General features: G+C 37.4%; 1 protein-coding gene across 5 annotated transcripts in view; it reads left to right on the top strand.

Annotated features, from left to right (window-relative positions):
- Positions 1-26549, top strand: part of Trpm7 (transient receptor potential cation channel subfamily M member 7) — a 90787-nt gene that overhangs the window by 23247 nt on the left and 40991 nt on the right. For all 5 annotated transcript variants that reach the window (XM_036183387.1, XM_036183386.1, XM_036183388.1 and 2 more), the window contains exons 5-16: positions 3455-3668; positions 5406-5530; positions 6516-6687; positions 8703-8877; positions 10206-10329; positions 12418-12490; positions 17384-17484; positions 19790-19924; positions 21744-21797; positions 23404-23544; positions 24729-24863; positions 25798-26078. In XM_036183387.1, the coding sequence (XP_036039280.1) occupies positions 3455-3668; positions 5406-5530; positions 6516-6687; positions 8703-8877; positions 10206-10329; positions 12418-12490; positions 17384-17484; positions 19790-19924; positions 21744-21797; positions 23404-23544; positions 24729-24863; positions 25798-26078 (1730 nt within the window). The remainder of the gene's footprint in view (positions 1-3454; positions 3669-5405; positions 5531-6515; positions 6688-8702; positions 8878-10205; positions 10330-12417; positions 12491-17383; positions 17485-19789; positions 19925-21743; positions 21798-23403; positions 23545-24728; positions 24864-25797; positions 26079-26549) is intronic.

Genomic DNA, 26549 nt, shown 5'->3' with positions numbered 1-26549 from the left:
AAAAACAAACAAACAAACAAACAAACAAACACATGGGGGGGAAAACACTTTAGATCTCTTATGTAAGTTGTTTTTTTTTTTCTGAATTTGGTAACAAGGAAAACTGTAACTATACCTATCTGGTCTTCAATCCCATCAGAGTCCTGAGAAATATATATTATTACCTGAGTAAACAGGAAGTACAGAGAAAGCAACTTCCAAAACTATGGGAATGGCAGAAACAGCTGACTGCCTGGACAGTCACCCAAGGTTCCACTGCAATGTTGGGGCATCCATCTTTGGCCTACAGACCTAGAGTATCTGATAGACTTTTTTGTGAATTAGGAATTTTGAAGGACTGTCCTACCTTGTCTTGGAAATTTTCGTCAGCTGCTTTCTTTTGTATCCTGCTTGTCTAGTTTGGACAACATACTGTCAGCAGTCAAGACAAGGACAGTTTCTTTGCCTAGTGGCTAACTTTGCCATGAATGAAAACAAACTCTATATGGAGGTTCTTTGATGCCCATCATCCTTTTTTGAAGTAAATTGGTACTGCCAGGAGTTACATGTCTCACTGTCATGAAAAGTCTTAGATTATTGAAACATTTTAAGTGCTGTATTATGTAGGTCTTTGAAGTGTTTGAAGAAAGACCATTTATCTATTTAAAATATATGTCTGTTTGATCTTGAAAAGATACCTAACATGACAATAAGTTTGATTAGTATAGATGACTAACTACTAACCTGACTTTATTATCCTACATAGATTAGCTTTCAAGGACTAAAACTTTACTTTTTTTTTTTCCCCCTCGAGACAGGGTTTGTCTTTGTAGCTTTGTGCCTTTCCTGGATCTTACTCTATAGACCAGGCTGACCTCGAACTCACAAAGATCCGCCTGTCTCTGCCTCCTGAGTGCTGGGATTAAAGGCGTGTGCCACCACCGTCCAGCAACTTTACATTTTTAAATGAGCTGCATAGTCACAACACTTTGAACAAGAGTAGAAAGGCTGGGTGATGGTGGCAATATGCCTTTAATTTCAGCACTCTGGAGGCAGAGGCAGGCAGATTTCTGTGAGTTCAAGGCCAGCCTGGTCTACAGAGTGAGTTCTGGGACAGCCAAGGCTACACAGAGAAACCCTGTCTCGAAAAATTAAAAAACAAACAAGAGTAGAACATAGATACATTTAACAAAAATAACCTTAAATTTGTATCAGTATACACAAATTTATACCAATGTAAAATGTTTGAAACTAGTAGTTGTTCAAAAGGAGACTCAATAATCTACCTTTTTATCTCATTATTTTTGTGTTCTATACCCCCTTTTTCTCTTCAGAATGAGATCCCTGAATCTAACCTCCGTGTTTCCTCCCTTACCATGACAAGTAACTATTTGCAACCAACCCTCCTAAACAATGACAAACATCCATAACCCACCAAATAACCCAAAACCACCCACTCCACCTCTTGTGAATGTGGGCATCACGTTCTCTAGACTGCTTTCTGATTGAATGTGATGGCATCTTTTGGGAATCCTGAGAAATGGTCAAGTCGTTGGAGAGCTGGCTGTATTATTTTTTGTTTAGTCTCTGTGATGGGAAAGTGTAGAGCTTATCTAAAGTTGGCTGGATAGTCCATGAGGCTGGACCATCTCAGCTAGCAGTTTTGAAGTTGTTCTGGATGCAGAATTTTGAGGAAATTACAACAGTGGCATTCTGAGAGGCTGGATCTTCCAGGCTATTTCTCTTTATTGGTGTCTGGTCCTTTTTTTCCTGAAAACATAAACTTTTAAAGGTAACATATATTTATGCATTAACACAAGTATAGAATATGCAGTGTGCACAAGTCAGTTAAAGATGATTTTTTGTTTTATGTTTAAGCAGGTAAAAGGCATCTGTCAACCTAAGTCCATTTGGTCTGTATAACCAAACCTCCATCCATGCCATATGAAAGGATGGCATGTCATAATAAGTCATGAGGACTCTGTAGTGAAGAAGATTTATCTTGGCTCATCCAGTCTCACAGCTGTTCCCATATCAAGGGATCAACATATGATGTCATCTGTCTTGAAGTCTGTCTGTCTGTCTCTCTTTCTTTCTCTCTCTCTCCCCTTCTCCCCTCTCTCTTTCCCATGTCTGTAGCCAGAATTTTCAGGAGTTCTCCCTAATCAAATCTGATCTTTATTAATTTTGAAGAGAACCATAACTTTTTGTTTCCTGTGGAAACAAAGGCATAACCTCTCCTCCAATGCAACATATTTTTTGACTTCCATTTTAAAGTTAGGACATTTTTAAAATATATAGGTTGGTTTACTTTAGCAGTTCCTTTCATTATCTAGTGTGTCCCAGCAGCTTCTGTTCTCTCATCAGCATCCAAAAAATGTAACGTCGCCAAAGCACCACACATGATCCAGACGCCCTGTGCATTTTCCATCCTTACATTTAATATACATTATTATTTAATATATAATTACTTTAATATATTACTTTACTCTTTCTTTAAAGACTTTATTATTATTTTTAACCTATGTATTTTTTTCTATGACTGTCTATAGCCATTTTTTACTGTACCTGTTTTAGAGGTTTTCTTGGTCTGGACTGCTTTGCTGCACACCTGAAGCCTTCTCTGACTATGCGTGCCAAGCCTTAAAACAGCTTGCTGCATGGCTCTGAGCTGGCCACTGGCTCTGTTCTGCTCAGGTCTGTGAGAGCCCAGCCTTATGTCTATAGCACCAGCTGGGAGCAGCATCTCCATCTCTGGGAATTTGCTGAGCTTATGCTGTTTGTGCTTACCGCAATGGCTGCTCAAGTGCTCAGTGTACAGTAGCCACCCACCCTCTGTAAGTCAAAAGCACTGGGTTACTAGGAAGTCATGTGCTTTTTTAAGTTTTCTTGGGCCTTATGTGGAAATATGTGCCTGGAAGTTGGGCCCCATATGTAACAAGTCTTTCTCTGTCCTACAAGCCAGCTCCCAAATAATTATACAGAGACTTATATTAATTATGAAAGTTTAGCTTTTAGCTTAGGCTTGTCTAAACTAGCTCTTAGAACTTAAATTAACCCATTTATATTAATCTATTTTCTATCACATGGTGTCACTTCTCTTCCATCTTGCACCTCCTGTTTCCTTCCCATGTCTCCTGGCTTCTCTTGCATGCCTCTATTCTTCCTCTTCTTCCTTTCTTTCCCCAGAAATCCAGCCTATACATCCTTCCTAGCTATTGGCCATTCATTTTTTTTTTTTTTTTTAACGTCAATCACAGCAATACACTTTCACAGTGTACAAATATCCCACAACAACTCTGTAGATAGGGCTGGCCTTGAAATCCCAGATATTTACCTGGATCTGTCTCTCAATTGTTAGGATTAAAGGCATGTGCTACCAACCCTAGGCAAGTAAATTTTTTGAATAACAGATAATGTTGCATTATTAAATCTGTGAACATTGTTATTTTAGCCCTTTGTTTGTTCGTTTTAGTATGTGAGACTGTCATATGATACCAAACCTGAAATCATCCTGCAACTTCTGCTTAAAGAATGGCAAATGGAATTACCCAAACTTGTTATTTCTGTACATGGAGGCATGCAGAAATTTGAGCTTCATCCAAGAATCAAGCAGTTGCTTGGAAAGGGTCTTATTAAAGCTGCAGTTACAACTGGAGCTTGGATTTTAACTGGAGGAGTAAACACAGGTAATATGAACACTATCAGTTTTATTAAATATATTTGTCAATCTTTCATATTAGTTAGGCATTTGAAATAATGCATTATAAATATATTTGATTCTTCTATTAATCTATAATCCTTGGTAATATCACTGATAAAAATAACTTAATCTGCTTGGTTGTTATTCAGGCCATTAAAATACACACTTTAACCTGTATCCCAAAACCAGTTTAGTTAATCTTTATTCGTATGGATAAAATTTTATTTGATCATAACCACATTCATTTGTCTGTGCTACAATAGCAAAAGTGAAGAATTGTAACAAAGACTAGTAAATAACACTCAGCACAGTCAGAATGCTTACTGCTTATTCTTTACAAAAATATTTGCTCACTCTACTGTAAAGCAAAGTATTACCATTTTCTGACTACTGATAAACTGGTAGATGAATGATAGTCTGCTCCTTTGGTAGTGGTAAAGGCGTGTCCTTTGCCAGCAATGAGAGATGCTCAGTAGGTAAGAGTACCGGCTGCTCTTGCAGAGGATGAATTTTGTTTCCAGCACTCACGTGGTTAGCATCTCACAGTTGTCCTGTTCCAGGGAATCTGACACCTTCTTTTGGCCTAGTCATGCACAAGGGACATATGTGGTTCACATACATACAAGCAGGCAGACTTGTATGCACATAAAATAAAATTATGGAAACAAGTGGCCTTCAAAAATTAATTTTTTAATCTATTATTTCCCCTTCATTCAAGATCTTTTGTATAATGTTTAAACTTTGAATTGAAGGAGGATGGGTTAATTTTAATGATTAAAGCAAAACATAATTATTTATTTAAATCACCTGAAGCATCTCATTAATTCATTATTGATAATTATTGAGCCTCATTGTTACGCATTCTTTGAGCTGTAGGATATATATTGTTCTTTAAAATAGTCACTTTCAGTATTATAGTGGGGGATATGTATGTAGTAGGAGGATAATTTAGATATATATAGTATATTAGATGATCAGTGCTATGCAGAAACATGGGGTAAAGAAGCATCATCACACAGAATGATAGGCTACTATATATCTGTCTCCTTACATTAAGTGTACCTGTCAAGCTCACAAGAGTAAGCAGATTTTTACTTACAGGATGGCATTTCAAGAAAGATGAAAGGAAACAAAGGAACAGAAGAACATAGGGCCGAGCATGGAGAGATGAGAAATCACTAGTGTATTGTAACATAAAGGGAAGTAAGCAAGGAGTGTTAGAAGTTCCTGGGTAATAGACTGATAACTTTTTAAGGTCTTAAAAGCCATTACAAACATTGTGCCTTTTCCTCTTGAATAAGAAGTGAAGGCTTCTTAAGGTGCTAATTGGTAAGAACAAAGATTACTTGAATCTGTTTTGAAAATGGACTGTAAACAAGGAAGGCAGTGGGAAAAGATCAGTGAAGATGTTATTTTCTATGTTTTATATGAAAGATGGGATCTAATGTTACAAGAAGCAAACTAAAAGATACATCAGTTGGTTAGGACTAGGCCTACCTACCAGTGTGATAAGATTCAGTTTACATGTGTTTTGAGCAGTTGCAATGGATTTGATAGTGTGGAATTTTGTTTTATTAGTCTATTTGATTATTTTACATTTTTTGTAAGCTTGGCTTAGGATCTTACAGCCTTAGAATCTTCTATTTAAAGAAACATTGTAAATTGTAATGTTAGAAGGTAAATATAGGGTTTTTCTAAAGGTGAATAAATTTTGTATGAACAGGTGTGGCAAAACATGTTGGTGATGCCCTCAAAGAACATGCATCCAGATCATCTCGAAAGATTTGCACTATTGGAATAGCTCCATGGGGAGTGATAGAAAACAGAAATGATCTTGTTGGGAGAGATGTAAGAATGCTTTTTGTGTGTCTTAAATTTGAGCTTAAACAGAAATAATGTTAGCTGACTTGATAGGCGATGCTATACTTTCACATTAAGTTTAAAACAAAAATTCCAGTGGCCTTTTTCTGATCCTTTGGAAAATGCATTTTTCAATATAAATGCTTATAATAGTGTTGGTACTTTTTGTTTTGTGTCTTTCATGTAGAATGTTATTTTAACATGTTTTCCATATCATATTAGTATTTGTAATTGATTTTTGTTTGTTTTTTGAGAGCCCTGGCTGTGCTAGAACTTGCTTTGTAGACCAGGCTAGCCTCGAACTCAGAGATCAGCCTGCTGTTTATAACATTAATGATTAATTTTGTCATTAAGATTAGGAATCAAGTTAAAGTATTTTATTTGAATAGGTTGAAGATATGAATTGGTTTATAGATATTCATCACAAGCCTATTAAGATAAAACTGGCTGGACATGGTGGCACGGGCCTTTAATGCCGTCGTGAAGCAGTGGAGGCAGAGGCAGGCCAGTTGGAGTGCAAAGCTAGCTTGATCTATGTGGCAAGTTCCAGGCTAGCTGGTACTAGATAGTGAAATCCTGTCTGAAAAACAAAACAACAAGAACTGAAGTGTTATTAAATTTCTAATGTCAGCTTGAAATGGTTGTATTTATGCTTTGGAAAATATCACTATCATATTTTGTTTTCTTCCTGTCTTCTGTATTGTACTTTACTCACTAAATAACCTTATAGTTTATTAGCACTGTATGTATACTTTCTTACTACTCTGTGTGCATGTGAGGATAAAAAGCATAATTTTGCAGAAAAGAGCAATATGTAATTATGTGGTTCAATTTGTTATTTATCTTCAAATACTTAAAAGCTTATGCTTTTTCTTCATATCTAAATGAAAATAGAATGATACCTTTTGTGGGTCACTTCAGAATGTAACTTACACTGTATTATATTCAGTTGCCTTCTTTTGCTCTTGTTTAGGTGGTTGCTCCTTATCAAACCCTATTGAATCCCCTGAGCAAATTGAACGTTCTAAATAATCTCCACTCCCATTTCATATTGGTGGATGATGGCACTGTTGGAAAGTATGGAGCAGAAGTCAGATTGAGACGAGACCTCGAAAAAACCATCAATCAGCAAAGAATTCATGCTAGTAAGGAGTTCACAGACTTGTTACTGTTTAATTAGTCAAAGCTGTATTAATAGCCAGCAGCATACTTGAAAAGTAGCTTGCTCTTTGAAGTAAGTACACCTTTCTGTACATAGAAAAAGAACCTGCAAAGCATCTAAAAATGACTGATCTTAAACAAAATGGTACAACCTAAGAAGAGACATCTCAAGCCAAGTTGCATTCTTAGGTTTCAAGGCCAAATCCAAAAAGAAAAACTTTTGTTTGTTTGGTTTTTTAAAACTCTGTTGCTATTGTAAACCCCTATAGCTCAAAGTACTTACTAACTAACAGCTTTAATGTGTGGTTGTTGTTGTTGTTGTTATTATTATTATTATTATTATTATTATTGGGGGGGCAGGGGTGTTTTTCGAGACTCTGTGTAGCTTTGGCATCTTTCCTGGAACTCACTCTGTAGAACAGGCTGGCCTTGAACTCACAGAAATCCACCTGCCTCTTGCCTCCTGAGTGCTGAGATTAAAGGCATGTACCACCAGTGCCTGGCATGTGTGGTGATTCTAATAAGTATCTTCAGCATAAGTATCAGATAGTGATGTAGCTGTGGTGTATGCCGTTAATCATAGCACTCTGGAGGCAGAGGCAGGCTGATCTTTGTGAATTTGACACCAGCCAGAGCTACACAGAGAAACTCTGTCACGGAAAAAAAAAGGGTGGGGGGGGGGTGATGTAAAAGGAGCAGTACCAGTAAGAATGAGCTTTGCCTAAAGTGTATCAGTGAGTCTGTATTGCTGCTGGCAAATGAGTCTTCAAAGCTGATGTTCTTGGAACAGGTTTTCCTTCCAACTACGACTGAACTTTCTTCTTCAACCTCTATATTTTATTACAAGTAGAAGGAATTCTATAATCCTAGTACACCAAGAAGATGAACTCTGATGCTGTGACATAGAAATACAAAAATTACAGAAGAGCATACATAGTAGAGTCACAATGTTTTTGTAAACCAGTAATTTAAAAAATACGGCTCAGTGGTTGAGAGCCCATGTTACTATTGCAGAGGACCTGAGTTCAGTTCCCAGCACCCACATGGTGGCCTACAGCTAGCTTTCCATAACAACAGTTCCAGGGGATACAGTGCCCTATTCTGACCTCAAAGGACACGAGGCACACATGAGGTACACAGACTGACACACAGATAAAACACTTAAAGGATAAAACACATAAAGGACATCTTAAATATTCTATTATTTTATTTTATTCTATTTTATTACTTCTCTCTCCCCGTGTGGGGTGACTGGAGGTCACAGGATAGCTCATGGGAGCTGATTCTCAAGATCCGCTATGGAACTTGGCAGTTGGACTCGTTGATGCTTTGTTTTGCTCACTGAGCCTTCTTGCCCACTCTGAGAACTAGTGATGTTTTATAAACCTATACTTAGAAGTATTTTATGTTTTGTCATCACACTTTAGGTTGTTGTAAAAATGAAAAGTAGTATTCTTCACTAAAAAGTAGAGGCCTTAGATTTTTTTTTAATTATTTATTTAACATTTATGGGTGTCTCAGCTTCCTATATCATATGTCTGTGCACTATGTGCATGCCTAGTGCCCACAGAAGCCAGAAGAGAGTATCAAATCCCCTGGGACTGGTGTTAAAGTAGATTGTGAGTTAAAGATGAGTTTAAGCATGTGGGTGCTGGGGATTGAACCTGGGTCCTCTTTGAGAACAGTCAGTGCTCTTAGCTGCTGAGCCATCTCTCCAGCCCCGTCTTAGAGCCTTATTAAAATTAAATAAAAGTAGATATGTATTAGAAATTGAACCAATACAGTATGAAGATGTAAAACAAGCCCCCATGGTGCTCTTGCTTGTAATCACAGCTCTTAGGAGGCTGAGACAGGAGGATCTAAGTGTTTAGTGCTCCGTTGTATGAGACTGGCTGTTGCTAACATCCAGTGCATCAAGGAAAGCCAACTGTCTCATAAGAAATAAGATTAAATTACTGAGTTTTGTCAGATTTACTAATTAAACTTTTGTCCTTTTCAGGAATTGGGCAAGGTGTTCCTGTGGTGGCTCTGATATTTGAAGGCGGCCCAAATGTCATCCTTACAGTACTGGAGTACCTTCAGGAAAGCCCCCCTGTTCCAGTTGTTGTGTGTGAAGGGACAGGCAGAGCTGCAGATTTACTAGCATATATCCATAAGCAGACAGAAGAAGGAGGGTGAGTGAAGAGTAGAGCAGACTTTTCAATATATTAGAGTCTTATAGTTTATGCAGTACTCAACTCCTTTGTCTAATGAACATGAGAATCTCAGATTGAATAAAATACTTTGTTCAGACCTAAGGAGTAGCTTGTGTCAAACCTGTTGGAATGAACTAAAGTGTAGTCATCTTTAGAAAACAATGATTGCTTCAGAGACATACCTTTGACCTGATGGTTTAATTTCATGTAATGGTTTCTACAGGTAAACACTTGTATAAAATTTCTTGTTGTAGGGTGGTTTGTACAAGAAAAGGACATAATGTAACATCTACCAGAAGAAGCCTAAATAAATAAATTTTGGCATATCTGTACAGTGGAATTGTTCTAACTGAGTAAAGATGGAACCTGTGTGTTAAATTTCTGAACATTAGCAGCTAACTAAATGGACAGAAGATGTATGAGTCTGTTTCCAGAGGAGATATGGCAGCACATACACCCAAACTGGCATGTGCAGAGAGTAGTGTGCCCTTTATGGCAGGATGACATGGGAACTTGTGAACTTTCATTTTTAAGGAGAAAATTACTCAAATTACTGAAAAAGATTTTAGAACATTGTAGGTGGAGTTTTTCTGTGTCCTGGCAGCTGCCCCCAAATAACTAACAGTAAGATTTATTATTGATTATAAATACTCAAGCTAATAACTGAGGCTTGTTACTAGCTAACTCTTACAACTTAAATGAACCCACTTATATTAATCTACTTTTTGCCACATGGTTTTACCTCTTTCGTCTCTCATCTCCTGTTTCACTTCCATGTCTTGCTGGTGACTCCTGACACCACTCTTCTTTCCCTGTGTCCTTGGTCTGGTTCTCCCGCCTAACCGTATTCTGTCCAGCTATTGCCCTGTCAGCTTCTTTATTAAACCAATCACAGCGACATATATTCACACAGCGTAAAGGACTATTCCACAGAACATCTTAGTTGTTGACTTTTGTGGTTCCTGAAAAGAACTGAAGTAAAACTAGGCCAACAGAGACTTTGATCATGAACTTCTGCATTTTAATACTTTGAGCTGTGTAAATGTGTCCATGTTGAAGACACCTTGGTAAATTGTTTTGTAAGTCATAATATAGAATCATCCTTAGATACCTTGTAAAATCTGAGTACTAATACTACACCACACACTTTGTTTAGAACATTCACAATACTCTATAGATTAACAACGGGTGTCTCAGGAAGTCACTATTTAGCATTACTGCAGAGCCTTCAGAAGCCTTGCTTCAGTCTGCCTGTACTTCGTTTCGATCCTGCAGAGAAGATGAAAGTCTTTTTCTTCTTCTACCAGGAATCTTCCTGATGCAGCAGAGCCTGATATTATATCAACTATCAAAAAAACGTTTAACTTTGGCCAGAGTGAAGCAGTTCATTTATTTCAAACGTTGATGGAGTGCATGAAAAAAAAAGAGCTTGTGAGTAGATTTCAGCAAAATAAATGTTTTATCTCTGTTAAAGCACATTCTAATTCATAGAATATTTTATTTTTTAGTTTGTGTTTTAATTTTTTAATGTAGACTCTTTTCAAATTAATTTTATTTATTAAGTATACAGTATTCTGCCTGCATGTATGCCTGCAGGCCAGAAGAGGGCACCAGATCTCATTACAGATGGTTGTTAGCCACCATGTGGTTGCTGGGAATTGAACTGGAAGAACTGTCAGTGCTCTTAACCTCTGAGCCATCTCTAGCCTGTGTTTTAAGTTTTTTTTTTGTTTTTGTTTTTTTAAAGATTTATTTATTTATATGTATATAGCATGTATGACTGCAGGCCAGAAGAGGGCACCAGATCCCTTTACAGATGGTTGTGAGCCACCATGTGGTTGCTGGGAATAGAACTCTGAACCTCTGGAAGAGCAGTCAGTGCTCTTAACCTCTGAGCCATCTCTCCAGCCCTGTATTTTAAGTTTTTAAAGCTGTTCTGTCATTTACTTATCTATCTCCAGCTGAGTGATGGCATCAAAAGACTAATTTTCATAGTATTGAGACATTGTATTGTTTTAAAGGAATTTTCATAACTGACTGTGCTTAGTATTTAAGAAGGCTGCAAAGGAATAGGCAGCATGGCTCAGTGGCTATAGGTGCTTGCCATCAATCCTGATGATGCCCTTTGCCTTTATGTGGATGCTGTGTGCAAACCCCACATACACTCCACCACCCCCCACCCCTGCACACACACCCACAAAGGAGAATTACAGTTGCTAATGGCTTCTCTAATAAAATGTTTGAGAAAATAATTTAAGCCTTTTACTCTGTTGAAGACTACTAGATTAAAGGTCTGTGCTGCTTCGTTTCATACATGTAAACATGGCTTACTTTCAGAGATAAAATTTTAAGTTTTGTAAGTAGATAGGAACATGGACTTGCTGTCACCTCTTGGTCTTTGGCTTTGATCAAGTGTTGATGTCTTTCATTGCTGGCTTTGTTCTCCATGAAATGAAGGTAGTTGAACACTTTGTACTTGTGCACTAATCACCTTTTATGTTCTGAAAAGTATCTAGGTAAAAGCTCCCTACATAGCAGGAATTTTCCTCAAAAGAATAAAAGGAATACATTAATCACTTGAATAAATGCTCACTCTGTAGAAAGAGCAACATGATTTGTCCTGATAGTTATCTCTAACCTCTCCCCACAAACTGCTTAGTCAGCTGACAGACATAAAATAGATTAAAAAGAGGTGATGTGATATGAAACAAACTACTTTTGGATATGCCTGATGATATATTTGATTAGTGATAATCTTAATTTTCTGTTTCATTTTAGGGTTGAAATATTAGATCACTTATGTCTATAGATTTAGAAATCTGTAGTTAGTGACTTCAAAAATTTATGTCTGTATAAAAACATTATTAATATTATATGTGTGTGTGATTGTGTGGGCATGCATGCATCGAGGTCAGAGGACAACTTTGTGTAGTCAATTCTTTCCTTCCACCTTTACATGGTTTCTGGAGACTGAACTTAGTTGTCAGGTTTGTATGGTGTCTTAATTACTTTTCTTTTGCTGTGTAAACACCATGACCAAGGCAACTTACAAAAGAGCATTTAATGGGGTCTTACAGTTTCAGGGGGTGAGATGAATTCATGATCATCATGGCAGGGAGCATGGCAGCAGGCAGACATGGAGCTGGAGCAGTAGCTGAGAGCTTTCATGTTGAGACAACCATGAGGGAGGGCAGCTAACTAAGAATGTCAGAGCTGACCAAACCTCAAAGCTTACTCCCAGTGACATACCTCCTCCTATAAGAATCTCCTGACTCTTCCCCAACAGTTCTACCAACTGAAGACCAAGCATTCAAACGTGAGCTTACAGGGGCCATCCTCATTCAAATCATCACATGTGGCAAGCAAGCACATTTACCCACTTAGCCATCTTGCCAGTCCTGTAGATATGTTTCTGTGTAAATCTACATAAAGACATTTTTCTTTGTAGTATTCGAAATTGTTTTTTTCTATAATACTTTAGCTTTTAAAATAAAGACATAATAATATATTTTGAACTAGATCACTGTTTTCCACATTGGATCCGAGGAACATCAAGATATAGATGTGGCAATACTTACTGCACTGCTGAAAGGTAAGGGTTTTTTTTTGTTGTTGTTGTTTTGTTTTGTTTTGTTTTTTGAGACATAGCCTTACCATAGCTCTGGCTGTCCTGGAAGTCATGTAGATCCAAGTGCAGGGTTTAAGGTCTGAGCCACCATGCTTGACTAAAAAGGTAAGATTCTGAAATCTTAAATTATCTTTAATTTATGTCTTATTTATATAAGGTAGGACTTTTCATTTAGCTAAAGGTTAAGGAGTGGGTTTTCAATAGTTGTTTGTTTGTTTGTTTGTTTGTTTGTTTGTTTTTAATGAAAGACACCATCACTTTTTTTGTTGACAACAAATTAGTTTTGTAGATTTGTAGTTTTCTGTCCTATAGACTTTTATTCTTATTTTTGAAAATTTATGCCTCCAGACTCAATTATCTCCTTAAACTTGTAACAGGTTTTGTATTGACCAATTATTCCAGGGCATGGAAGTTGCCCTGGAATCTGTAGTTTATTTTTGTAGGGGGAGGATTTTTATTTCATTTTGGTCTTTTTTTATTTTATATTATTGTCTTTCTGTTTGTTTTGATTTTCATTTTGGGGTTGGTTGTGTGTGTGTGAGTGTATGCATGCTTACATGCTTGATAGGGGAGAGAACATGACATTGAGGTGGTAGAATGGATCTGGGAGGAATTGAGGAGGGGACCTTGTTCAAATACATTATGGAAAAGCATTTTTTTTTATTTATTTAAAAAAAAAAGTATATGACAGGTGTGAGTGGTTTTTTTTTGTTTTGTTTTGTTTTTTTTTTTTTTGAGCTGAGGACCGAACCCAGGGCCTTGCTCTCGCTAGGCAAGCACTCTACCACTGAGCTAAATCCCCAACCCCCAGGTGTGAGTTTTGAATAAAATGCTTGCTGTACAGGCCCCTGTATATAAAGTCAGGTGGTACTGTGCACCTGTAGTCTCAGTACTGGAACTCCAGAGAATCTCACTGCCAGAGCCTCTCACTGCCAGTGCCTCTGAAAGGGCATACGCTAAGGCAGTAAGATGCTCTATCTCAAGCAAGGTATAGGATATGCTATTTTCTTTTGAAGAAAATTTGAAAACTAGTGTTGTCTTCTAGGAATAGCGGATTGATACATATGTACTTTGTTTTTCTCTCAAAATCTTACCGAACATATCCACTGATAGAACAAAATGTCACAGTGAAAAATATTTTCAAAAATAAGAAATGAAAATAGGCCGGGCGGTGGTGGCGCACGCCTGTAATCCCAGCACTCGAGAGGCAGAGCCAGGCAGATCTCTGTGAGTTCGAGGCCAGCCTGGGCTACCAAGTGAGTTCCAGGAAAGGCGCAAAGCTACACAATGAAACCCTGTCTCAAAAAGCAACAACAACAACAATAGAAAGAAATGAAAATAGTTTCCTGTCTGGGTACCTGAAAACGACATATTTGGCAGGAGCAAAGGTCACTGTTTTGTTATCCATAAGGATGTACCAAATATTAGACCACAACAACTTGCCAGTATGTTTTTAAAAATAACATAATGTTTTTTAAATGTAAATAATAACATAATTAAGTATATATCATCTTAGGATCAAGAGCTGCATAAATATTAAGAAACCCAGAAGCCATAAATATAGTAAAAAGAGAGATGACATACGTATCACAACATAAGATAATAATAGAACACTATGTCTCTGTACTCTTTGTCATATGTACTCTGTGTGCTAGCCAGTCATCCTAGGTGGCCTGGTTTTGTTTTTTTAATCTTCATCTTACAAAGGAGAAACTAAGGAGTCAATGTTAAAGTGAAGGAATTTGACAGACGGCTATATTGGGCCCTTGAAATGGCTGAGTGGATCAAGGCACTTGTCACACGAGCCTGATAATATAAGTTCAGTCCCTGGAATCTATAGTGGAAGCAGAGAATCAATTCATGAAAGTTGTCCTCTGATCTACACATGATTGCTGTGGCACATACACACACACACACACACACACACACACACACACACACACACACACACACTTGTAGTTAGAGTTTTCCTGCCTGGCCCACAGTCAGGACAAATCTCACCCGCCAGGCCCATAGATGCTCAGACCCAACCAAGTAAGCACACAGAGACTCACATTGTTTACAAACTGTATGGCCACGGCAGACTTCTTGTTATCCACTTCTATCTTAAATTAACCCATTCCTATTAATCTATACTTTGCCACGTGTCTCTTGGCTTACCATTACCGTACATCATCCCTATCATGGCAGTGGCTGGCAGTATCTCTCCACCCAGCCTTCCACTTCCCAGAATTCTCTTCTCTCTTGTTCCACCCCACCTATACTTTCTGCCTGGCTACTGGCCAATCAGCATTTTATTTATACAGAGTGATATCCACAGCGCGCGCGCGCTCTCTCTCTCTCTCTCTCTCTCTCTCTCACACACACACACACACACACACACACACACACACACACACACACAAAATAATTAAAGGTTGTAAATTTTTTAAAAAAGATGAATATCTTATGGAGAAAATGAGTATGAAAATTTGAGGAAGAATCCAAAGACATGATTAATGGAATTGTATTTCAATATTATTATTGTATAAAAATAGGCCGGGCAGTGGTGGTGCATGCCTTTAATCCCAGCACTTGGGAGGCAGAGCCAGGTGGATCTCTGTGAGTTCGAGGCCAGCCTGGGCTACAGAGCGGGTTCCAGGAAAGGCGCAAAGCTACAACAGAGAGAAAAAAAAATAGAAACAAGGCATTCTGTGTGACGACCTAGTCTGGTAAATGTAGCTCTCACCCCTCATCAGAGAAACTTGTTTTAACGAAAGAGAGGACATTTACCAAAACCACTGCTGAAAACGTGGAGAACGACCTGCAGTGGGTGCTCAATCCCAGTTGCTACGTTTGCAACACAAATGTCCACCCAAGGAACATTTTGCAGGAAGACTGGAAACCAGGAGACAAAAAAGTCTGCTGTGATATTGTATCTTCTAGCTATGACTGGGTTGCCACATGAAATCTCAGCAATATGTTATCTAAACAAGACCTAAACAATAACACCAATGGACATGTAAAATGGATGGGTGATTCTCACAAGGGCCCCACCCCTAAATGAATAGCTACAGGTAATTAACCACTGCTGAGAGTTAGTGTTCATCAGGAGGAAGTCCCACAATTGGTTATTCAATACCTGGTGGTCAGCTGTAGAAAATACATTTTATTTATTAAAAATAATAAATTAACTTTGCTGGGCAGTGGTGATGCATACCTTTAATTCCAGCATTTGGGAAGCAGAGGCAGGTAGATCTCTGAGTTCAGAGCCAGCCTGGACTGCAGAAAGAATTCTAGATAGCTAAGGGATAAACAGAAAACCTGTCTCAAAAACTCAAAAATTAATAATAAATTAAAGTAGAAATAAACTCTAAGTAAGTGCCACTGCTTCTCCTCCCACATAGAGAAATACATATCTTCTATGTAAATAGTACAGGCTTCTTGAATATATCAGAAGCTTTAAAGTGATATTTTGTTTGTTTTTCAATACAAGGTTTCTCTGTAAAGCCCTGGCTATCATGGAACTTGCTCTGTAGACCAGGCTGGCTTCAAATTCACAGAGATCCGCCTGATTCTGACTTCCCAGTTCTGGGATTAAAGATGTACGCCATCACTGCCTGGCTTAAAGTGATATTCTTATATCTAGAAAATTAGCTTCTAGAGAATCGTTGTATTTACAACTTTTTTTTTTTTTTTTGGCCAGAGCTGAGGATTGAACCCAGGGCCTTGAGCTTGCTAGGCAAGCATTCTATCACTGAGCTAAATCCCCAACCCCGGGATGATCGTTGTATTTAAATACCCAAACTTGAACTAAAATATACTTGAAAATTTTCAGAGTAACCTAAATATCTATGTACTGGAATGTTTTAACTATTTCATGCTTTAAAGATTATTACATACAAAGTAAAATATTCTGTTAAGGAAAGCCATGTAGAGTGAATCTCATAAGGCAGCTACTAAACTTAGGTTTTTAGTAAGACTTGCTCTGTAGATTTACCTGGGTTTAATCTCATGGCAGTCCTCCTGATGCACCATCTCAATGCTAATATTACAGATGTTACACGTCATGCTCATCTCTGACCCCATCTTTCTCTCTCTCTCTCCCTCTGTGTGTGTGTGTGTGTTTACTTCACTGATCCATTGAGACTGGTTGGCAAGCAAACTCCAGAAATCCACTTGTCTCTCTCCTTTCCATCCAAGCCATAGGGTTACATTTCACCATCATTTTTTCCTTCAAGGGTGATAGGGATCAGAACTCTGGTTCTCATGTTTGCAGAGCACATATTTTATCCACTCTGCCATCTTTTCATCCTGGGGGCCATTTATTCAATCTTTTTTTAAAAAAAACCTTACATTTATTTATCCATTTATTTATTCATTCATTCATTCATTCATTTATTTATTTATGTGTGGTGTGTAAACCCATTTACATTTGCGCATGCTATGATGCACATGTAGAGGTTGGAGAACACTTATTTTACCATGTGAGGCCAGGAGATGGAACTTGAGTTGACAGGCTTGGGAGCAGGTATGTTTACCCACTGAGCCATCTCTCCAGCTCAGATCCCACTTATTAATGTATAGTCTATCCCTTTCTTAATAATTTATTGTATATGACTGTACTTATCTATGTGCAGAAAAGTACCTGAAAAAACATTTTTCAGAATCCTTGAAGTACTATGCCTGTGGTAGAAACAAATTATCTTTTGTTCCTTGGTTCCTACATTCTGAGGCAATGTTTTTTTATACTTGAAAATACAAATGCTCCATGGTGGTAGACACCAGCTGTGTAAATTAAAGGGTTCTAGGGACAGTTTGTAAACGCTTACAAAGTAATAGAGATATACTCACCAACTGTTTTCTTTATTCAATTAGGTACTAATGCATCTGCATTTGACCAGCTTATCCTTACACTGGCATGGGACAGAGTTGATATTGCCAAAAATCATGTATTTGTTTATGGACAGCAGTGGCTGGTATGTAGATAATCTAAGTACACCATATAATGAAATTAACTAAAGTGGACACTTAGTAGCTACAGGTTTTATATCCATGGATTCCCCCAACCACAAAATGAGTACTATGTAATTAGGCTGTACATAAGTTTCCTTTTTTATTCCATAATCAATACAATATTAATATCTGCTCTATTTAATTAAGAATTTTGAGTAATCTAGAGATAGGATATTTGTGTTACCATAGACAGCATACATCATTTTGTTAAAAGTTGAGCATCTTTGAATTTTGTAACAGAAGATGGTCTTGGAAAGGAAAAAGTGTAAGAAAGTATATATTGGGACTGTTATTTATACTCACATTTTACCTTTCTGACCCAAGTATAAATATTAGTAAGGTGTATTTGCTTAATAACTTTTGTTTTTTATTAAGGTATTTTAATAGTATCTGTAAAAATTCTAAGGTTGAAGAAGTTTTGGAACTCTTGCTCTGTGTACAGAACTCATTATGACATGCCTTGGTTTTAGTCCGGTTCCTGTGCAGTCCCTCTATTTACTGTTTATTCATGATTTATCTTCCTATTCCTAGAAAATAAATTTTGTGAGGGCAAGAGTGTTCTTTTAGGATCCCCTCTACTATATTCACTGCCTGTAAAGTGTCTGGCTAATTATAAGGGAGACGGTAAATATAATGTGTAGAGTAGAGCAGAGGGATCAAAGGGAAAGTAGAGTAGATTTGAATGTAAATGTTGTAATAAATAATAGCATAATTGTCTGTGTGTGGTGATAGGAAATAATTTTACTTAAATAGGAATAACATCCATGATAAATTATAAGCTGTTAATTCAGAAAAAAATTTACATTTTTTGTACATTTGACCATATTTTTTAGTGTAACATCAAAATATTTTTCTTGTCACAAAACTGAGTAGTGAAATGTATTTTTTAAAAAACCATGCTTCTGTCTTGAAATTTTAACATGTATAGCACATATGTGTATTTACTAGGTAAATATAGTATATTAGAGGTCAGGCAGTGGTGGTACATGCCTTTAATCCCAGCATTTGGTAGGTAGGTGGGTCTCTGTAGCACGAACCTTAAAGGTTTTATTAATTAAAACAAACCCGGAGCCAGGTATTGGTGTTAAAGCTGGAAGATCAGAGAAGCAGAACAGGCCATAGCCACCTCACCTCGCCAGTTCCTCAGTTGATCCTGTTTTCTCAGATTGGAAGCCTCTGTGTCCTCATCTGAATGGATCTTAGCTGAACTGCTACTCAAAAGCCTAAAAGCTTAACCAGCTCTAGTTTCTCGTCCTCACACCTTAAATACCTTTCTGCTTTCTGCCATCACTTCCTGGGATTAAAGGTGTGTGTCACCATGCCTGGCTGTTTCCAGTGTGGCTTTGAACTCACAGAGATCCAGGTGGATCTCTGCCTTCGGAATGCTAGGATTAAAGGTGTGTGTGCCACCATTTTCTGGCCTCTGTATCTAGTGGCTGTCCTGTTGTCTGACCCCAGATAAGTTTATTAGGGTGCACAATATTTTGGGGGACACAATATCACCACAGATCTCTATGAGTTCGAGGCCAGCTGAGCTAACAGAATAAGTTCCAGGACAGCCAAGGCTACACAGAGAAATCTTGTCTTGAAAAACCAAAGAGAGAAAAAAAATACCTTCGAGACCATAGCCTTCTCCAGTTAAAGAACACAGAGGATGAATTGGAGGTAGTGATACTAGAGGGGAAAGTGTTTAGTTGTGTGGTACACCTTTGAGGACTGAATCAGAATGATATTAAAACAGCAGTGGAAACACATTGATTTCCAAATTGATTTTTACTACCAAGAGTTCTTTTTAAGCATTTAATGATGTGTTATTAAAAGTAGAACTGGGATGTAGTCTAGTAGTAAAGTGCTTGTCTAGTTTATAGGAAGCCTTGGGTTCCATTCCAGCATTGCATAAACTGAGTGGGTGACATGCTTCTGTAATTCCAGCTCTGAGCTGGAGGCCGGAAGCAGGCACCTACCTACTGAGCATGTCTCCAGCCCTGTTTTCTCAATCTAATTGGTGATGGATTTCATAGCTCCTTTCTCCCACCTCCATACAACATTTGGTGTCTTACAGATAGAGCATTTATGCAACATTATTTAGGGAATCCCATGTAAGGTGGGTCTTTTTATACATTCTCTAAATACCTTTGGTAACTGTTTTGCATCTTTCTCATTTTGTTCCCACACTTTGAGAACATTAAGGTATAAGTCATAAAGACTTGTATTTAAGGAATTGAAAGTTGGAACATGTGAAATGTATTTATTAATTTGATACTCTAGGTTGGATCCTTGGAACAGGCTATGCTTGATGCTCTTGTAATGGATAGAGTGTCATTTGTAAAACTTCTTATTGAAAATGGAGTAAGCATGCATAAATTCCTTACCATTCCGAGACTGGAAGAACTTTATAACACTGTAAGTCTGATAAAATTCTTTGTTGACTGTTTTATTGTCTTTGAAAATGTCATTTTATCTGAAAATATACACTCCTATTGATAGTTTTCAGTGTCTTAATTGTTATGGGGGAGAAATGCAGCTTTCCTACTCTCCGGTTTTAGGAGCCCTTTTCTATTGATGTAGCCATGTGGGAAAGTGATGTTAACATAATAACACATCTTTTCTTTTCCTTCTTACCTTTTAAAAGTATAGGGTCCACTTCTTCCTTAGAGGATGATGTTTTATTTTTGTTTTTTTATTTTTTCATTATTGGAAAATGTACATAATAGTTTTCCTTTTTTATTTCTTATTCATGGTTGTTGACCTTTTGGTATCTTTCTTTTGGTGTATTTTTTCTTGTAAAAACTTAGTATTCTCTCTCTCTCTCTCTCTGTTTTTTTTCCATATTTCATGTTAGAACCACTGGGGAGGGTAAACACTTCCTCATAGTTTTCTGTGGATCCAGTGCAAATTTAATTGAGCTATGCTGTGAAGAATACTGAACAAAGCCAAGCTTTATAACTTCTAGAAAACTGAATACTAATTTATCAATTTCTTTTTTTTGTTTGTTTGTTTCTGAGACAGGATTTCTCTGTGTAGTTTTGGTGCCTGTTCTGAATCTCTGTAGACCAGGCTGGCCTCGAACTCACAGAGATCCACCTGGCTCTGCCCCCCAAGTGCTGGGATTAAAGGCGTGAGCCACCAATTTTTACTACTTCTTTTAATTCCTGATAGCTTTGTACTACTTGGTTGTTTTTAATTGAGTTCACTATCACTATTCATATTTCTTTAATCTCTTTCCTTGATCAAATTCTTTTTTTTATTTTTTTAGATTTATTTATTTATTATGTATATAGAAGAGGGCGCCAGATCTCTTTACAGAGATGGCTGTAAGCCACCATGTGGCTGCTAGGATTGAACTCGGGACCTCTGGAAGAGCAGACAGTGCTCTTAACCCCTGAGCCATCTCTCCAGCTCAGAATTCTTTATTTTTTATTGTAACATATTTTGCTATATCTTTCTGTAGTTTAACAACCTTTGGTGGCTCTTTAGTATCCTCACCATATGGCTTGATTGTTTTTCAGAAATAGACACTGTTGATTTTAAATTTCTGATACAGGGTCTCAATATGTTGACATGGCTTACCTGCAACTCTCAGTATAGACCAGGCTGGTCTAGAACTCATAAAAGTTGGGCTAGATAGTAGCCACATTTTTACCCTACCTACCTTTCTCACTTAATCTTTTTACTTGGTACCTCCAACCTCAGATGCTGTGTGTGCTGAGTATATTACTTACCATTTTCTTAACACACGAACTATTTAGTAAAGCATTGATTGCTTAATATGCTGGCCAACTTTTTTCTGTCTAGTCGTCATTTATTGAAATTTTATTCTGTGCTTACCGCAGTTCACATATTCCACAGCTTTCAATGAATCTACTATACTAGTTAAGAAGATTTGTATCTTTCTCCATAGGTTATAAATTTCTTTTAAATAGCGTTATAGCCTTATTTTGGTTTTATCCATTATTACCATCTAGTATAATTACACTGAACCTTATTTGTATCCTGTCTCTTGTTAATTGATGTAAAAATTAAAAAGATTACTCATTGTTGATAAGAAGTTTCTCCCTGAAATATGAACCAACTATAAAACAGTAAAAATTAAGATTGATCCCATTAGCAAGGAAGTCTTTAGAATTTGTTCCAGAGGCTCTTTGTAAGTACTGTAAGTAACAAAAAGGGAGCTTATTTATTTTAGACCAAAGCTAATAGTTTCCTCTTGTTTTTCCTTAAGAAACAAGGTCCGACTAATCCAATGCTGTTCCATCTCATTCGAGATGTCAAACAGGTAAGAGACTGTCTCTGATATAGGAAAACTTTACCTTTTAGTCATTTGCACTTTATTTTTGCCTTCAAAACACCTAAGTGCATTTTTAAAATGAGAATAGAAACAACAGCTTTTTGTAAAGTAAGAACTATCTTTGTCATAAAAGTAAATAACTTAGAACTGCAGAGATGGATCAGCTAGAAGAGCACTGGAGAGAACTCAAATTCTTTCCCCAGCACCCATGTGAGGCCTAATTGTAACTCCAGTTCCTGGGCATCTGGTCCCTTTTCTGGCTTCTGGGCAGTAAGTACACATGTGATTCACAGACACCCATGCAGACAAAATACCCATACACATAAATTTTTTAAAAACTTTATAATAAAGAACTTACTATATCCAAACCAAGAAAAAAGAAAACTAGTGAAATTAATCCCAATTTCCTAAGCTTCTAATCATAGTAGATAGAACACAATATATTTTATGTTAATTGGTCCAGAAGAGGAAGGTCAATGATAGGATATGTCATCTTTCTCTTATCAGAAGTACCTTTCCTCGGAATATATCTCAGTGTAAAGGACACTGAGCAATGATGATATTCAGAGCTGGAGAAAAGCCAAAGGCTTTTAACACTCACGCTAGCGGCTGTCACCCTGGATGTATGAAGCATGACACCTTTCTTCTCTCGATGTTCTTTGTGAATTAGTCATTTTAACTGTTTGTCAACTAATTTTAGAGTCAAATTATTGGTGTCAAATTGTCTTTTTTTTTTTTTTTTCAATTGTGAGATCAAAAAAAATTATGTTTTTTGAGACAGGATTTCTCTGTGTAACAGCTCTGGCTGTCCTGGAACTCGGTTTGTAGGCCTGGCTGGCTTCAAACTCACAGAAATCTGCTTGTCTATGCTTCTGGAGTGCTAGGATTAAAGGCATGAGCCACCATTCCCTGCTTTAAAACTAAAATACTTTATTCTTCTTCTGTTTTGTTTTCTTGAGACAGTAATTATGTAGCTCTGGCTGTCCTGGAACTCACTATGTAGATCAGGCTGGGCTCACAAGAGATTTGCCTGCCTCTTGCCTCCTGAGTGCTAGGATTAAAGCCACTACATCCGTCTTAAAATACTTTAAAAAAATTTTTTTTTTTTTTTTTTTTGCTAGAGCTGAGGACCGAACCCAGGGCCTTGCGCTTTCTAGGCAAGCGAGCTACCACTGAGCTAAATCCTCAACCCCTAGTGTACTATTAATAAATCATTTTATCTTTTTGAGAAAGGATCTCTAAATAGCCAAGGCTTTCCTGGAACTCACTATGTAGACCAGGATGGCCTTGGACTCAGAGATCCACCTGCTTCTGTCTCGTGAGTGCTGGGATTAAAGGTCTTTATCACCACACCTGGCAGCAAACCAAACTTAATAAACAAAAAAATGTCATTTCTGTGGTTTTTTATTTATATAATAATATAGGAAGAACTTAAACTTTAAAGAAGTGGCTATTTTGTGATATGTACTATATTTAGGTCTCATAGTTTATAGCCTCTGTGTGTGGAATGTTGGAGGGTATAAAAACAAGCTGTCTTTCTTTGTTAGGTTAGACTGACTCATACTATCCTGTCTATTTAATATTTTGTTTCCAGGGTAATCTTCCTCCAGGATACAAGATCACTCTAATTGATATAGGACTTGTGATTGAATATCTCATGGGAGGAACCTACAGATGCACATACACACGAAAACGTTTTCGGTTAATATATAATAGTCTTGGAGGGAATAACCGGGTATGTATAATTTTGGTGGTTAAATGTTAAGAACTAGGTATATGAGCTGAGTTTGGTGGGGCATACCTATAATCCTAGCATTTGAGAGGCAGGTGCAGGAGGCTGGCTGTGAGTTTTAGGCCAGCCTGGTTTACATAGTAAGTTACAGGTTAACCAGGACTGCAGTTGAAACCCTATCTCAAAGCAACAACCAAAAAAAATTAAGGGGATTTCCAAGGTAGAATGATTCCCTAGTTTGTATCAGTCACTTCCTAAATTAGACACCCACCATCATAAAAAGGACAAAGTGTTCATTTCATTAGAATAGTGACAGTGATGATTGTCGTCTATGAATGTGAGATATCAGTTGGTGTAGCAGTACACACCTTTAATCCCAGTATTCATTCGGCAGAAGCAGGATGACCTATGTGAGTTCAGTGTCAGCCTGGTCTACAAAGAGTTCCAGGCCAGCCAGGACTATTTAAACTGTCATAAAACAAAACCTGACATTCAAACTAAAAGTAATTAAAATATTTTTTAAGTTGGATTATTGGTGAAATTTTTAAGGCCACTCCACGTAGTTAAAAGAGGTTCATTTTGTGGGGTAACTCACAATGAAGGGATAGGTTGTAGGGTCTGGCAAAGGTATGGCGCAGTCCGGCGGTGTTCTCTGGAGAACTCTGCTCGGTCTACCTCCAGCGTCCAGGGTCCCAGAACCAAGAGAGACCTCTCCTCTCCATCCTGGGTCTTCAGCTTCCTCCCTCAGCCCCGCCTTGTGGGCGTGACCATTACCAAAGCCTCAATGGGGGTTGGAACTTCCAGGCCAATGCTGGGATGGCTACCCACTACATTGGATAGGTAGCATGTACATACTTGTAGTACCAGTTCCTTGGGTGGCTGCGCCATGCTTGGCAACGTTAGAGAGAGCTCTGTCAATGAAAGAAAGGAGACTACAGACAGAGGCTGGATGAGTGCAATTGTTGTGATACACATGTAATCCTTGCCCTTTGGGGCCAGAAGCAAGAGTCAAGACCAGCATAGGCTACATAGTGAGACAGATATTTCAAAAAAATATAGGGAAGATTTCCTAAGCCAACTATTTTTACACATAGACAAACATTTATAAGTGTATATAAATCATCCTGAATTTTTCTGTAACATATCAGCATTTAAAAATATTTTTTAAAATAAGCTCTCATTTTCAGAGGTCAGGTCGAAATACCTCCAGCAGCACTCCTCAGTTGCGAAAGAGTCATGAAACTTTTGGCAATAGAGCTGATAAAAAGGAAAAAATGAGACACAATCATTTCATAAAAACAGCCCAACCCTACAGACCAAAGGTATGTTGTTTTATTCTTTAAAGAAAATAGGTTTAGGCCAGCAGTAGTGGTGCACACCTTTAATAGCACTCAAGAGGCAGAGGCTGGTGGATTTCTGAGTTCAAGGCCTCCCTGATCTACAGAGCAAGTTCCGGGACAGCCAGAGCTACACAGAGAAATCCTGTCTTGAAAACCCTCCCCTCAAAGAAGGTTTGTTAAGCATATTAAAGATGGAAATATTTTCCTTCCTAAATTTTGCTTTTTACTAATTAGTATTATTAAGTAAAAACTTGGATTTAGTGAGAATTATCTTTTGGTTTGGGACTTTTTTATGTCTTTGACTCTTCATTTTTCCATAAAGAGAATTATTAATTATGATTATATTTTTCCAATTTTAGCTGTGATAATAGTCAGATTTTAAAAATTTTTAACTGACTTTAATTTTATTCTAGTATACACCACAAAAGTATTATCTAAACTTTTACTAAATTTATATTTTATCAGATATTGATTGGTTCAAATATTATGACCATGCCTTTTTGTTGAATTGACATTTTTATAAGATGAATTATAAATTATAATAAAAAATAAAGTTTATGAAGTTTACATTATTTTGTCATAGGCATTATGAGTTAAATAAAGGATATTTATTTAAAAGCTTCACTAAGCCAGACAGACAGTGGTGGCATATGCCTTTAATCCCATCACTCAGGGAGGCAGAGGCAAATGGATCTCTGGTCTACAGAGCAAGTTCCAGGACAGCCAAAGCTACACAAAGAAACCTTATCTCAAGAAAAAAAGTTTCACCAAGATGGTTGTCATATGGCTTTCTTATTACCGTCACTACTGGTTTAAGATGGTAGAGGTCAGGTCCAAACCTCTTTGCCTAGTATGCTATGTCCCCAGCCCTCATGTGGCCTTACTATGAGTCTTACAGTATGTTTTTCCCTTGAAGATGGATACTGCTATGGAAGAAGGGAAGAAGAAAAGAACCAAAGATGAAATTGTAGATATTGATGATCCAGAAACCAAGCGCTTTCCTTATCCTCTTAATGAATTATTAATTTGGGCTTGCCTTATGAAGAGGCAGGTCATGGCCCGCTTTCTATGGCAGCATGGTGAAGAATCAATGGCTAAAGCATTAGTCGCCTGTAAGATCTATCGTTCCATGGCTTATGAAGCAAAGCAGAGTGACCTGGTAGATGATACTTCAGAGGAACTCAAACAGTATTCCAAGTGAGTGACATTTTAACACATAGCAGTGTTGGCCTGCATGCTCCGTCGGGTGCTATGTCCTTAACAGGGATCTGTGTAGGGTTGAGGGGCATATTGAGTTTATTGGTGTAACTAAAGACAAAAATATTTTAGGTGCATTATGTAATTTTAAAATTTGAAAAGAAATTTAAATTCTTAAATTTCAGAAATCAAGAAATAAATGGGAGAAGTTAAATAAGTATACACAGTAGCAATTATGTTAAGAATTCTGTTTGGGATATAAAAAAAAAGAATGTAGGGCTGGAGAGATGGCTCAGCGCTTAATAGAACTGGCCGCTCTTCCAGAGGATTTGGGTTCAATTCTCAGCTCCTACCTGGCATCTCAAATTGTCTGTACTTCCTGTTTCAGAGAATCCAACACCCTCATACAGACAAATATACAGGCAAAACACCAATGTACATAAAATAAAAATAAATTTTAAAAAAAAGAAT

The sequence above is a fragment of the Onychomys torridus genome, chromosome 4, assembly GCF_903995425.1.
Source record: "Onychomys torridus chromosome 4, mOncTor1.1, whole genome shotgun sequence".
NCBI classification, from domain to species: domain Eukaryota; kingdom Metazoa; phylum Chordata; class Mammalia; order Rodentia; family Cricetidae; genus Onychomys; species Onychomys torridus.
Note: the sequence above shows the minus strand (reverse complement) of the source record. Positions and strands in the feature narration are given on the sequence as shown.